The 14775-nt window shown below is 63.4% G+C and overlaps 2 protein-coding genes across 3 annotated transcripts; one reads left to right on the top strand and one right to left on the bottom strand.

Annotated features, from left to right (window-relative positions):
* On the bottom strand, positions 1-7894 carry CDC42SE1 (CDC42 small effector 1). Of its 2 annotated transcripts, XM_027742524.2 has the most exons (6): positions 7526-7541; positions 6327-6491; positions 3408-3580; positions 3208-3318; positions 1229-1303; positions 1-1113 (listed from the first exon to the last, which is right to left on the bottom strand). In XM_027742524.2, exons 3-5 carry the CDS (start codon positions 3459-3461, stop codon positions 1232-1234), a joined length of 237 nt encoding a protein of 78 aa, XP_027598325.1. In that variant the 5' UTR covers positions 3462-3580; positions 6327-6491; positions 7526-7541; the 3' UTR covers positions 1-1113; positions 1229-1231. The 2 variants fall into 2 exon arrangements, with proteins under 2 accessions (XP_027598325.1, XP_027598324.1); XM_027742523.2 differs by lacking the exon at positions 6327-6491 and having other exon boundaries at positions 7526-7894.
* Positions 7895-10522: 2628 nt separating this feature from the next.
* Positions 10523-13908, top strand: MLLT11 (MLLT11 transcription factor 7 cofactor). The gene is made up of 2 exons (XM_027742522.2): positions 10523-10765; positions 12194-13908. The coding sequence occupies exon 2, from the start codon at positions 12203-12205 to the stop codon at positions 12482-12484; it is 282 nt and encodes a 93-aa protein (XP_027598323.1). The 5' UTR covers positions 10523-10765; positions 12194-12202; the 3' UTR covers positions 12485-13908.
* The last annotated feature ends 867 nt before the right edge of the window (positions 13909-14775 follow it).

Below are 14775 nucleotides of genomic sequence, written 5' to 3' on the forward strand. Positions count from 1 at the left end.
TTTGGGCTCTTGGCTTTTATTCTGGGCCGGGGGTCTGGTGCTGCCCCACTCATGCCAGGGGTGCCCCCCACCCGCTCCAGGGGGTGAAGCCCCTCTTCCCCTGGGCTGCAATCCCCCCCTGCAAACACGAAGCAGGACTAGACAAGCCCAGCTCTGCCCGGAGCATCCCGGTGGAGCCCAGGGAAGGGGAAAGGCTCTGCCACCCAGCACAGGCTGTTTTAACATTTAATCCTAATTAAATGGCGCTAATTAAACTATGTACACCCGCGCCTGAATTCGGGAGCCTCCTGGGGTCGGGCCCTGTCCTGCCTCTGCAGGTGACAGTCCTGGGTGGAGGGGACCCCACCACGGCCCTGCCCCGCCAGAGGCTGCTCAGGTGGGTTTTGGAGCTTAAAAAAAAGAACATATCCTAAAAAAAGGGGGGGAGTTTGGCAGTGGTGGGAACGCCGGGGGGAGGCACTGCGGGCTCGGTGATGGTGAGACACCGGAGCGTCGGGGTTTGATCCTGCTTTGGCACCAAAGCGTCGGGGTTTAGTCCCAAAGCGTCGGGGTTTGATCCTGGCTTTGCTCCAAAGCGCTGGGGTTTAGTCCCTGCTCTGCACTGAAGCCCCGGGGTTTGATCCCCGTTTTACGCCACATCCTGGGTTTGCACCAGAACATCTCGGGGCTGACCCCGCTTTGGCACCAGAACGTTGTGGGTTGATCCCGGTTTGGCTCCTCTGTGCCATTCCAGGAGGCACCAAAGCCACCCCTGCACCCTCTCCCTGGGGAAACTGAGGCACCGCCAGGCAGCCCCCGGGACACGCCGGAGCGGACAGAGGGAACGCCGGGGAGGTTTGGCACGGGTGGGCTGCGCCTGGCAGCTCCTGGCACGGTCCTTTCCAGGGGGGGCAGGAGGAGGGGGCTGCTGTCCCCGCCCCCTCCCCGTGTCACCGGCCCGATGCCCCCGGGAAGGAGGGATTTTCCAGGGGGATGACGACCAGGAGTTAGCGGGAGCTGGGCGAGGCTGGTGCTGCATAAATCCCGCGGGGCTCCAGCGCTCCAGGGCGGCCTCTCCTCCGGCGGGGGGGGGTGGGGGGGGCAGTTCAAGTTTGGGCTGAAAACGCCAGGAATCTGTGAAATCCCAGAGGTTGGGTTAGGGGAGCGCAGGAGAGGGGGCTCCTTTGGGTGCCACTCGGTGCTGGTGCCTCCGAGGGGGCAGAGGGTGCTGGGGGGGCCGTGGACTCACACGCTACAACACCCGGGAGTTGCTCCACTGTCGCTCCCGGCCGCCCTTGGATCGCATCTCCTGCACGGCTCCGGTCTGCAGGGAGGGCCTGTCACCCCCTGTGCCACCCTGTCACCCACCCAGGACGCCCAGCACCCCGAAAGGGACAGCCAGCACCCAACCAGGACACCCAGCACCCCAAAAGGGACACCCAGGACCCAACCAGGACACCCAGCACCCCACAAGGGACACCCAGCACCCACCCAGGACACTCATCACCCCAAAAGGCACACCCAGTACCCAACCAGGACACCCAGCATCCCCCCAGGAACACCCACCACCCACCCAGGACACCCAGCACCCCAAAAGGGACACCCAAGTATCCAACCAGGACACCCATCACCCCAAAAGGGACACCCAGCACCCCAAAAGGGACACCCAGTACCCAACTAGGACACCCAGCACCCTGAAAGGGACACCCAGTACCCAACTAGGACACCCAGCACCCCAAAAGGGACACCCACCCAGGACACCCAGAACCCCGAAAGGGACACCCAGTACCCACCCAGGACACCCTGTACCCACCCAGGACACTCAGCACCCTGAAAGGGACACCCAGTACCCACCCAGGACACCCAGAACCCCGAAAGGGACACCCAGTACCCACCCAGGACACCCTGTACCCACCCAGGACACTCAGCACCCCGAAAGGGACACCCAGGACCCAACCAAGACACCCAGCTTCCAAAAGGGACACCCCCCACCCTATCAGGACACCCAGCACCCTGAAAGGGACACCCAACCAGGACACCCAGCATCCCAAAAGGAACACCCAGCACCCTGAAATGGACACCCACCATCCCATCAGGAGCACCCACCACCCACCCAGGACACCCAACACCCCAAAAGGGACACCCTGTACCCACCCAGGACACCCACCATCCCACCAGGAACACCCACCACCCACCCAGGACACCCATCACACCCAGTATCCAACCAGGACACCCAGCACCCTGAAAGGGACACCCACCCAGGACACCCAGCACCCCAAAAGGGACAGCCAGCACCCAACCAGGACACCCAGCACCCCAAAAGGGGCACCCAGTACCCAACCAGGACACCCAGCATCCTGAAAGGGACACCCACCCAGGACACCCAGAACCCCGAAAGGGACACCCAGTACCCACCCAGGACACCCAGCACCCCAAAAGGGACACCCAGTACCCACCCAGGACACCCAGCACCCCGAAAGGGACACCCTGTACCCACCCAGGACACCCAGAACCCCGAAAGGGACACCCTGTACCCACCCAGGACACCCAACACCCCAAAAGGGACACCCTGTACCCACCCAGGACACCCAACACCCCAAAAGGGACACCCTGTACCCACCCAGGACACCCACCATCCCACCAGGAGCACCCACCACCCACCCAGGACACCCAACACCCCAAAAGGGACACCCTGTACCCACCCAGGACACCCACCATCCCACCAGGAACACCCACCACCCACCCAGGACACCCAGCACCCTGAAAGGGACACCCACCCAGGACACCCAACACCCCAAAAGTGACACCCTGTACCCACCCAGGACACCCACCATCCCACCCAGGACACCCATCACACCCAGTATCCAACCAGGACACCCAGCACCCCAAAAGGGACACCCACCCAGGACACCCAGCACCCCAAAAGGGACACCCAACACCCCACAAGAGATACCCAGCACCGACCCAGGACACCCAGCTCCTGAAAGGGACACCCAGCACCCTGAAAGGAACACCCACCACCCACCCAGGACACCCAGCACCCCGAAAGGAACACCCACCACCCAACCGCGAGACCAAGCACCCCAAAAGCAAGACCCACCACCCAACCATGAAACTCATCACCCCAACACCGACGCCCACCGCCCGACTACGAGACCCAGCCCCCCAAAAGCAACGCCCAGCCCCCCATCACTGCCCCCCCCGGCCCGGCCCTGCCCCGGGGGGTACCATGGGCAGCCCCTCTCCCGCAGCCATGTCCCCGGAGCCGATGTGTGTCAGGTGCACGAAGTTCATGGGCTCCCCGATCATGGAGCGGTCGATCCGCCTCCTCCTCTTCTTCTGCATGGGGGGGGGGGATGAAGGCCGTGAGCCCCCCGCTGACCCCCCCAGACCCCCTCCCCAAGCCCCCCCGAGCCCGCGGTACTCACGGGCTGGGGCTTCTCCACGACGCAGCAGCCCAGCTTGTGCCAGAAGTCGCTCATGCTGGTGGTGGGAGCCAGGGTGTCCCCCCCCCCCGGCGCCGAGACCCCCGCGGGGTCACTCCATGGGGACGGGCACCCGCTGGGGCTGGCACGGCGTGGGCAGGAGCGGCCGGCGGGCACTGGGAAGGGAGGGGGGATGTCTGCGGTCCTGACCCCCCCCCCCCGCCCCGAATCGATGCCAAACCGACCTCCCAGCCACCAAAGAGAGATGGAGACCCCCTAGAGAGACCCCCTGGGCTCACACAGAGGACCCCAAGAAACCCTGGCACTGCATGGAGACCCCCCAGGAGAACCCCAGGATCACACAGAGACCCCCTACGAGACCCCTGGCACTGCATGGAGACCCCCAGGGGACCCCTGGGACAACACAGAGATCACCAGGAGACCCCTGGACAACACAGAGACCCCCAGGAGACCCCTGGACAACACAGAGACCCCCAGGAGACCCCTGGACAACACAGAGACCCCCAGGAGACCCTGGCACTGCAGGGAGACCCCCCAGGAGAACCCCAGGATCACACAGAGACCCCCTACGAGACCCTGGGCACTGCATGGAGACCCCCCCGAGAGACCCCCTGGGATCACACAGAGACCCCCAAGAAACCCCTGGCACTGCATGGAGACCCCCCAGGAGAACCCCAGGATCACACAGAGACCCCCTACGAGACCCCTGGCACTGCATGGAGACCCCCAGGGGACCCCTGGCACTGCATGGAGACCCCCCAGGAGAACCCCAGGATCACACAGAGACCCCCTACAAGACCCCTGGCACTGCTTGGAGACCCCCAGGGGACCCCTGGGACAACACAGAGATCCCCAGGAGACCCCTGGCACTGCTTGGAGACCCCCAAGGGACCCCTGGGATCACAGAGAGACTACCAGGAGAACCCTGGGATCACACAGAGACCCCAAGGAGACCCCTGGCACTGCATGGAGACCCCCAGGAGACCCTTGGGATCACACAGAGACCCCCAGGAGACCCCTGTGATCACATGCAGACACCCAAGGGACACCTGGCATTGCAAAGAGACCCTCAGGGGTCCCCAGCATCACACACAGACCCCCAGGGGACACTGAGCATTCCACAGAGACCCCCAGGAATCACACGGAGACCACCAGAGATCACCCAGAGACCCCCAGGATCACATGGAGACCATCAGGGATCACATGGAGACCCCTGGGATGACACATAGACCACCAGGGATCACACAGAGACCCCCAGGATCACATGGAGACCATCAGGGATCACATAGAGACCCCTGGGATGACACAGAGACCACCAGGGATCACCCAGAGACCCCCAGGATCACATGGAGACCATCAGGGATCACATGGAGACCCCTGGGATGACACAGAGACCCCCAGAGATCACACAGAGACCCCCAGGATCACATGGAGACCATCAGGGATCACATGGAGACCCCTGGGATGACACAGAGACCACCAGGGATCACCCAGAGACCCCCAGGGATCACACAGAGACCCCCAGAAAACCCCTGGGATCACACAGAGACCCCCAGGGATCACAGAGAGACCCCCCCCAGGCACTCTGGCCATCCCACAGAGACCCCCAGAAGAGCTCCCCATGGCCAGGGCTGGCTGAGGGCAGGACACAGCCGAAGGATGCTGCGGCAGGATGGGGGGGATGGAGGCGGCCGTGGCAAATCCCAACTCCCTGAGCCGGGAGCTATAAATATCCCGGCCTTTCCGAAAAGGGGCCGGAGGTTGAGCTCTTCCGCTGCAGCTCCGAGAGCAGACGGGGGGGAAAAACAAACGGGGGCCGGTGGGGTTTTGCCCCAGAGCCCCACGGCCCTGCCCGGGGTAGGCCAGGGGGTGTGGGAAGGGGGGTTCAGCCCCGGAACGGGGGTTCCCTTCATGCCAAGGAGGCGGCACAGCTCCTGTGCTGCAAAAGCACCCGGAACTCACCCGCCCGGGAAGGGCCCGGGCACAGCCCCGTGGGAGTGTGAGAAGGGCCCGGCTGAGCCAGAGCTGGGCCCGTGGGTGCCGGACCCACGGCCCGGGCAAACAGGAAGAGTTCCTTCCTCTGCCCCTGCGCCGGCGACGCCGGATGGGCCAAAGTCCGAGGCTGCCGGGCCGCGCTTCCTGCTCCTGGCGGGGAGGAGAGGGGCTGTGGCAGCAGGGGCAGCCCCCCAGCACGGGGGATGACACCCCAAAACGGGGGGCTAACCCCCCCAAATGGGATTTATCCCCTCTGGGGTGAACGGGGGGGCTCCGAGCTCAGCCTCGGCACTGTCCCACCCGCAGCCTGGCCAGGGCCAGGGGGCAGGATCCGGCCCCAAGGACCCCACGGAACAGCACCCACGGCCCATCCCCGTGGCCCTGGGGCACTCGGGGGGGTGGGTGCCTGCTGTGCCCGCTCCCCCCGGTGCCAGCCCGGCCCTGTGTCCCAGCCAGGAGGACTGAAGGAGCCCCCGGTGCCCCTCACCCCCGTTCCCCAGCACCCCCGTCCCCGAGTGCGGCTGCTGAGAACGGGCAGGTTGTGACACATCTGGGGCTGTGGCCCGGCACCCCCCGGCCTCTCCCCCCGGCTGTGGGGCAGGGGAAGAGGGGGCTGCCTTTTCTTCCCAGCCTGATTTCCTTAGGAAACAAGGCTGCCGGGGCCGGCCCCGCCACAGCCCCGGATCCGGCAGCGCGGCGGAAAGGCCTGGCTGGGGGGTACCCCCCAAAATTCGCCATCGCAACCAGCCCTGGGGGCGCTGGAAGGGGCTCCGCGGGGAGCCCCGAGAGTGGGCTCAGCCTCGTAGGAGCCACCAGAGATCCCCCGCGGAGCCCTCCAGGGGTTCCCATCGCCACGACCCCCCCTGCTCGGACCCCTGTGAGCCCGGACCCCCTCCCGGCACCCACCGGGGCCTCACGTCCTCGTGCCCAGCGAAGGGCGACGGTGGCCACTGGTCACTGGCTCCGGCCACTCTCCCGGCTCCGGCCACTCTCCCGGCTCCGGCCGCTCTCCCTTCTCCGGGCGGTTCTGCCGGCGGGTCCCACGGGCTGCAGCCGCCCCAATTCCCCGCTCTGGTGGATATGGGGGGGGTCCCACGCCCCCCAACACGCCCTCAGCCCACCCCTGCGATGAGCTGTGTCCGGTCTCAGCCCAGCTGGGCGCGGGGTGGCCCCGGCGAGGGCGGCTCAGGCCCGGCCTGTGCCGGCACTCACAAAATGACTTCCCGGTTGGGAAACCACCGCTCGGCTCTGCGTCACCGCCGGGGTCTGGGGAAAGGGGGGGGACCCCTGGGATGACACAGAGACCACCAGGGATCACCCAGAGACCCCCAGGATCACATGGAGACCATCAGGGATCACATAGAGACCCCTGGGATGACACAGAGACCCCCAGGGATCACCCAGAGACCCCCAGGATCACATGGAGACCATCAGGGATCACATAGAGATGCCCACTGCGAGCCCCCCAGCACTGGGGGTCACCCACTCCAAGGGTGCTCCTGCTGGGGGTTCCTGAAGCTCGGAAGGGACACGGGGACACGCTGGGTGAGAGTCCTGGGGTGCCCCGGCTGCGGGCCCGGGACCCCCGGGATGGGGCGGCAAAGGGGGGGGGGGGGTGTGAACCTCCTTAGAGTGGGATGGTCGTGGCTGCGACCCCCGCCCTAGAAGGGCTGAGATCCCCGGGGGTCCTGGTAGGGTTGGGGGGGGTCCTGATAGGGCTGGGGGGGTCCTGATGGAGTTCGGGAGTCCCAGCAGGGCTTGAGACCCCACGGAGTCCTGGCGGGTCTGGGGACCCCAGAGGTCCCGGCAAAGCTGGGGGGTCCCGGCAGGGCTTGGGACCGCGGTGATCCTGGTGGTACTGGGGGGTCCTGGTGGTACCGGGGGGTCCTGGTGGGGTTGGCGGGTCCTGGCAGCGCTGGGGGTCTCGGTGGTCCTGGGGGTCCCGGCAGGACTCCCTGGTCCCACCGGTGGGCTGCAAAGGGGGGTGGTCCTGCCGCCCCCCCCCCCCGTCCCGTTCTGGTGCCGCTCCCCGCCTTCCCACGGCGCTTTCGGGGGCCCTTCCGCGGGGTCGCACCCCCGACCCGTCCCGGTGGCGGCCCCATTACCTGTCCCGGCGCGGCTGCGGGTCCCGCTGTCCGGTTCGCAGCTGCCCCAGGCGTGTCCCGGGGGTCCCGGGGCAGGTCCCGGTGCCGGTGCCCCGCTCGAAGCCCCAGGCGTGGCCCGGGGATCCCTGTCCCGTTCCCGGTTCGCAGCCCCAGGCGTGGCTCGGGGGTCCCGTTCGCGGTGCCGGTTCCCAGCCCCAGGGGTGGCCCGGGGGTCCCGTTCCCGGTTCGCAGCCCCAGGCGTGGCCCGGGGGTCCCGTTCCCGTTCCCGTTCCCAGCCCCAGGCGTGGCCCGTGCGGACGCGGCGCAGCTCCCGCCGCCCGGCGCGGCCCGAACCGGGCACAGCGCCCTCCCCCGGGCCCCGCCGGCACTGCAGGGGGGCGGCGGGGGGGTCCCGGCAGGGATGGGGGGTCCCCGGAGCCATGGGAGGGCTGGGGGTCCCCGGGGTCCCAGCGGGAAACTGGGGGATCCCTGTAGGGCTGGAGAATCCGGGGGTGCCAGTACTGGGGGTTCTCGGGGTCCTGGCAGGGCTGGGGGGTCCCCGGAGCCATGGGAGGGCTGGGGGTCCCTGGGGTCCCAGCGGGAAACTGGGGGATCCCTGTAGGGCTGGAGAATCCGGGGGTGCCAGTACTGGGGGTTCTCGGGGTCCTGGCAGGGCTGGGGATCCCTGTAGGGCTGGAGAATCCTGGGGTGCCAGTACTGGGGGTTCTCGGGGTCCTGGCAGGGCTGGGGGTCCCCGAGGTCCCATCAGGAAACTGGAGGATCCCTGTAGGGCTGGAGAATCCTGAGGTGCCAGTACTGGGGGTTCTCGGGGTCCCGGCAGGGATGGGGGGTCCCCGGAGCCATGGGAGGGCTGGGGGTCCCCGGGGTCCCAGTGGGAAACTGGGGGATCCCTGTAGGGCTGGAGAATCCTGAGGTGCCAGTACTGGGGGTTCTCGGGGTCCCGGCAGGGATGGGGGTCCCTGGGGTCCCAGCAGGAAACTGGGGGATGCCTGTAGGGCTGGAGAATCCTGGGGTGCCAGTACTGGGGGTTCTCGGGGTCCCGGTAGGGCTGGGGCGTCCCCGGAGCCCTGGGAGGGCTGGGGGTCCCCGGGGTCCCAGCGGGAAACTGGGGGATTCCTGTAGGGCTGGAGAATCCTGGGGTGCCAGTACTGGGGGTTCTCGGGGTCCTGGGAGGGCTGGGGGTGCCCAGCAAGGCTGGGATCCCCACCAAGTGCTGGCTGTGCTCCCATTTGCCCCCCAGCCTTATTCCCACTTTTTCCATGGATATGCCCAGAGCCCTTGGGGGACCGAGGCACCACCTGCCACCACCACCACGGTCCTGCCACTGCCACCACAGTCCTGCCACAGCCACCATGGTCCTGCCACCACCACAGTCTTGCCACCGCCTTCACTGCCATGGTCCTGCTGCCATGGTGGTGTCACCGTCACAGTCCTGCCACCACCCTGATCCTGCCCCTGCCCCCACGGCCACCACGGTGCTGCCGACACAACCCCGCGGCTCCAGCCACTGGCCAAACTGGCCTGTGACCTCTGGGGTGTCCCCTCCCGCAGTCCCCATCCCACACGGAGGGACCCACGCAGGGGGGAGCTCCGGAGCATCCCTTCCCATGTCAGCCCCCCAGTCCCAACCATCCCCGTCATTCCCACTCCAGAAATCCCGAACAAGGCAGCACTGTCCCCACTCAGCCAGGTCTCTGTCCCACGCTGTCCCCGGGCCTTGGGCTGGCCCTGGCTGGTGGCCCTGGCTGGTGGCCCTGGCTGGTGATCCCCCAGGGGTTTGTGACCTCGTTCCAGCTGAAGAGCCCCTTTTGGTGGCCCTTGTGCTGCCAGAGGACACTGTCCCCCTCACAACCCTCCCAAAATCGAGTCCAAAGCTGTGCCCCCACTGCCACGTCCCCCCCGGGGGGGTTCAGCCCCAGGACCCTTCCTGGAGAGGGACGTGGCAGGTTTTGGGTTGTCACACGTGAGCCACCCCTTTGAGCAGGTGACAGAGACCCCGAAGAGAAGCAAACGGGTGACATCCAGCTCCCTGCGGAGTTGCTCAGCCAAGCTGCCCCCCAGGGCCTGGGGCAACCCCAAAACCAGCATCTCGACCCCTCAGAGGGACCCACATCCTGCCACGGGCCCCCAGTTGGAATTCTCCTGGTGCTGGGTGCTGGGGGGGCCGAGCTGAGCCCGAGGGTCTATTTTGGAGCAGGAACGTGGGATCCTCTTGGGCCATGACAGCGGTGGGGAGGAGGAGGAGGAGGAGGAGGAGGAGGAGGCAGAAATAGCCTGGCTGCAGGCCGAGCCCTGGCACAACCAGCTGCACGCAGGGAACCAGGGAATGGGGAGGAAAAGGGAGGAAAAAACCCTAAAGCCCCGAAGGAATGTTGATCTCGGGCAAAGCCCGGGGAGAGGAGGGCGAGAGCTGCTCTCGCCTCTCAGGGCTGTGGATCTGGCCTGTGCCCCCCTCAAAAAAGGGTTTTTTGGGTGCCAGGACAGGAGATTCTCTGGTCTGAGGGGTCGCATCGGGGTTTTCTTCGCTGCCCCTGTCACACTGGACCAGCCCAGGGTGGGAACTGGGGGCAGCAGGGCTGCACAGGGTGCCCCCCACCCTGGTTTGCAGGCCCCCCCTCAGCCCTGGCACTGATGCCAGCTTTGGGTGTCTCTCTATTTCCAGCTCCATGTCTGGCTTTGGACACAAAGCCGGGATATTTTTGCCGTGTGGCCCTCAGGACCAAATAAATACTCACAGTCTCAGCCATAAGAAAAACCCCTTTTCCAGCTTTTTTTGGAACCAAACGGCCCCGTGCCCTCCCAAGATTTAGGGGCACCCAGCACCCCCTTCCTCCTCCTGCAGGTGAAAGAAATATTTGCCGGCTCCACAGAGACAGAAAACGCCCCTTTATCCCCCCCCCCCCCCCCAAAAAAAAAAAAAAAAAACCCCGCAGCTGAAGGTTTCAGGAGCGATCTGCGGGTTTAACATCTCCTCATCTCGGGGGTCCAGCGCGCAGGATCCCCCCCCTTCCCCTTCCCCGAGCCTCCGCCCCCGCCGTCCTCCCCCTCCCCGGCGCGGGTGGGAGCCGCTGACTCATCTGCCACCATCATCATCCCCCCCCTACCCGAGGAAGGCGAGCCGAGGGGCTGCATTGCAGACCCAGCCGCGCCCGCAGACAAAAGCGACGCTGCCCGAGAGCCGCGGCTGCCCCGGCACAAAGAGCCCCCGAGCGCGTCCCTCCGAGCCGGCCCCGGGCGCAGGTGAGGGAGGGATGCGGGGCAGGGAGGATGGGAGAGCCGGAGGATGCTTTTGGGGAAAGCGAGGGATTTGGGTGGAGGGGGGTGTGTGTGTGTTGGGAGCGTTGTTTTCTCGGGGGAAATAAGTGACAGCCGGCGGGGATTTAAGGGGATGAAAGGTGGTTTTGCTTCCGTGGGATGAGCGGACCCCGCTGATCCCGCGGGAAATGCTCTTTCTTAGGGGTGACACGCGACACAGGAGGGCTTTTTTTCTCACATTCATTCCCTTTTACTGGATATTTGAATAATATTTTACTTGTCACGTAACTCCCTTTCTCCCTCCCCTTGTCACTAAACTCCCTTTTTTCTCCCCTTTGAAGCCTTAAAATCCATGTCCACAACACCCATCACCATTAAAATAATTCGCTGCTCTTGTGCAGCAAGAAACCCGGGGATGGATCCCCGGGGATAAATCCCCCCAGGGAAGAGGTTTTTTCGAAGCCCCGTGGCTCGGTTTGCCCCGAAGGGGTGACACAGGAGCCTTTCATTGCCTCGGAGTGACATCGGGAATCTCAAATGTAGCAGCTGCTCATCAGCACAGACAGGGCACGGTCCGAGCTCTGCCTGAGTCATCCTTTGGAATTCCGCTTTCCAAGGCTTAAAACGGGGGGATCAGCGGGGGAAAAAAAAAAAAAAAAAAAAGAGGATGTTTTGGGTTATTCCGATTTTTCCCCACCTCCGATGGAGGTGAGCGACATAATCCTGCCGGGGAAAAGCCGGGCAGTGACTCAGCTGATCCGCGTCTCCTCCTGCTCTTTCCCAGTTCTCGGTGGATCGGGGCGGGGCTGGCAGGGGGAATTCGGCAGGGATGGGTGGGGAGTGCTGGGAACACCGAGCCACGCTGCTTCCAGCCCTTTCCAGAGGGTTCTGGCATGGCCCTGCAGGGACCCCCCCTCCCCTCATTGCCCTGCACAGGGAAAGGGAGAGAGCCCTGTGTGCTGTCTCATGGAAAACCAGCTCATTTGGATGCTGTTTTCCCTCCCTCCCAGCAGGGCGGGATGTGGGGGGCACCCCAGGGTGGATTTCAGGAGGAGCAGATCCCCGCCCTGCCCTTCCCTCCCGGGCTTTGTTTGGACGGGGAAACTGAGGCAGAGGGTGACAAGTCCCTTGCCCTCCCCTCCAAATGACAGCACAGAGCAGGGCTGTGACCAAGGCCGTGGGTGAAGCCTTGGCAGGGCTCAGATCTGCAGTTAGACCCAGCCTGGAGTCAAAAACCTCCCCAACCCCACGCCCTCCTCCGCCAGCGGTTCGATTTTGGGAGGGGGGGGGGGGTGTCTTGTGGGATTGAGTCAGCCCGGGCAACACCTGAGATTTTTCGGCCACTTTGAGGCAACTGCTGCGTGTCTGTCGAGCTTTTCTCCCCCCTCTCCTCTCGCCCTGCCCTCCCTGCAGATCCCCAGGATGCTGGACACCATGAGCAGCCAGTACGACTCCTTCATCTACTGGAGGATGCCGATCCCGCGGCTGGACGTGGCCGAGCTGGAGGGGTTGGGGCTCGCAGACATGGCCCTCTACAAGCCCAAGGCAGGGCTGGGCCAGCTCGTGGGCCAGCGGCTCAGCCAGGACCTGGCCCCGGAGGAGGAGGAGGAGGAGGAGGAGGACACCCTGCTGCAGTTCAACACCTTCAACTTCTGGCGGGCTCCCATCGCCAGCATCAGCCCCTTGGATTTCGATCTCATCTGAAGCCCTTCCCGCCCCTCCTCGCCCCTCCCTGCTCTCCCCCTCTCCGCCGGGGTTTGGTTTTCTTGTCACTTCGGGGGTCGTCGGGTTGGTTTTTTGTTCGTTTCCGGGCGGTTTTGCCGTCGCTAATTGACTCAGCAGTTCCCCCCTGGGCTTGACGGTGATGGGCTCCCTGAGAAACCTTCAGCCCCTCCCCGCTCCTCGCCCTTTCCCTCCCTCCTTGGCAAGGAGGGGGGAATGACACCGGGGGCAAATACGAGGGCAGAGGGCAGAAAGAGCCCCCCTCGCTGCCCCTCTCCGTGTTTGGGAGGTGCTGGGGGGGTGTCGGTGTGACCGTGGGTGTCCCTGCCCCGTGTGACACGTTTTTCACCTCATTTCTCGCCTGCTTTTTTAAGAAACTCATCTGTGCCATCGGAGCGGTGGGAATTGACCCTCCTCTGCCTTCCCCCGACCCAGTTTCTCCCAAATCCGCCTCATTCCTTCCCCTTCCCCTCAGGAATTCAAGGTGGAAGAGGCAGGGATGTGCCCAGGGCGTCAGCACGAACCTTTTTCTTGAGAAAAATAATCACTTTGAGTCTTGGGGCTTGAGTCCAAGCAGAAAAAAATGATGTCCAGGAGGGTAAATACACATGGAAATGCTCTGACCTTGCTGGGTGGGGTCAAGGCTGGGTGTTCACTGCCCCAAATTTGATTTTTTTTCATCTTTTTATGCCTCATGTGCTTTATTCCCGGTGTGACTCCTGGCTGGGACACACACCAGGCACATCATGGGGTCTGTGACAGGGGCTGAGCTGAAAGAGAAGATGGAGAATTTAGTTTGATCTTACCCCCAAATGGAAGTATTTCAGGTTTCCTACCCAATTAATCAACCACTTTAAAAATAACCAAAAAAAAAAAAAAATGCTGCATTTGCTCAAGTGGAAGCCTTGAGTTTTCTTCGGGGAGATCTTCACCTGCTGAGGTTTATTTCTGAGCATCACCTCAAAATGGGGGGAGAAAAACCCAATTTAAGCAGTTATTTCCCCCCCTCCACCCCCAAGATTGTTTTTCTGGGATTGGTTTGTCTTCTCGAATGTGCTTTTTTGGGGTTTGGTTGGGGTGAAGTGATGTGGAGCATCCCAAAATTGTCCTGAGAGCTGGGGGGGGAACGTGGCTGGGGGCAGGCCGAGGCAGCACTTCAAAAGTGCCACAAATAGGCAAAAGTTGGAAAAAAAAAAATCTGCATTCTGCTGTGAAAATGGAATGCAGCTCTCCTGTAATCTCCAGAAATAACCAAGTGTGCTGATTTTGAACCATCCGTGTAAAACCAGAGGTGAAAAATGTAAATTCTCCTCTGCAGAGCTGTTCGACTTTTGTGTTCCCAGCTGGGAAAACCTGCAGGAGAAGTATTTATTATGAAACCTTAAATAAAATCAGTTAAAAACATACACATTCCTGTGGACATGTAGACTGGCATCAAGTTCTACGGATTTAAGTTGTTTTAAATCTTTTTACGGTGAGCTGAGAACTGACCCCTGTGTCTGCTGTGGAGGACTTAAGTGTGGAAAAACTAAGCCTAAAGGATTAATTTAAGCGCATTGAGGATATTATTTGCGCTTCGGCTTTTACAAGCCCCGCAGGAAAACACCCCAGGGAAGAAGAAGGCCCCAGACTTCCGAATTTACCTCAAAAAAAGGGCATTTTGAGTGGGTCCGGGGCACCTGAGGGGGTTACACAGTGAGGAGAGGGGGGTCCGGCACCCTGAGGGGGGCTCAATCTTAGATACTCAGAGGGGACAGAGACACACAAACTACTGAAATACGCGCATATACATATCTAAATATACATATACATTTATAGACACTGACCCATCGAGGGGCTCAGGGCTCTGTAAAGCATCAAACCCCCCCCATCGCCTCAGGGAGGCGCCGCCTCCATTTTATATTTGGCGCCAAAAGGCCTCTGAGGGAACTACCGGCAGGTCACACTCTCTGCTTATTGATATCCTTCCGCTAGAGAAAAAATACTCCCCTCCAGGGCTCCCCCGTCGCCCGACGGGGGCGGAGGGAAAGTGACGGAGAAAAGAAGGAGAAATCCCCAAATTCCGCACAATTCCCTCGGAGACAGAGCGCGGGGAGGGCGAGCTCGCCCTTCCTCCTCCTCCTCCGGCTCGGCGCGGACTCTTTTACTGGCGAGGCGTTATCCTTCCGCCGCACCGCCTCCCGGGCTCGCGGCGGGGGCCGCCATTTTGTGAGGCCGCGGGGAAAGGGGCGGGAACGGCGGCGAAAGGGGCGGGCGGGAGGGGTGGGCTCGAG

Source organism: Pipra filicauda, unplaced genomic scaffold, assembly GCF_003945595.2.
Source record: "Pipra filicauda isolate LSUMZ 115617 unplaced genomic scaffold, ASM394559v2 scaffold942_size106905_pilon, whole genome shotgun sequence".
NCBI lineage: Eukaryota > Metazoa > Chordata > Aves > Passeriformes > Pipridae > Pipra > Pipra filicauda.

Coding starts and splice junctions, on each gene's coding strand:
- CDC42SE1 (XM_027742523.2), bottom strand. CDS start 3,461: ATGAGCGACTTCTGGCACAAGCTGGGCTGCTGCGTCGTGGAGAAGCCC. Junction 3,319..3,407: donor TCGTGGAGAAGCCCCAGCCC/GTGAGTACCGCG, acceptor CCCCCCATGCAG/AAGAAGAGGAGGAGGCGGAT. Junction 1,304..3,207: donor CGGGAGAGGGGCTGCCCATG/GTACCCCCCGGG, acceptor CCCTCCCTGCAG/ACCGGAGCCGTGCAGGAGAT.
- MLLT11 (XM_027742522.2), top strand. CDS start 12,203: ATGCTGGACACCATGAGCAGCCAGTACGACTCCTTCATCTACTGGAGG.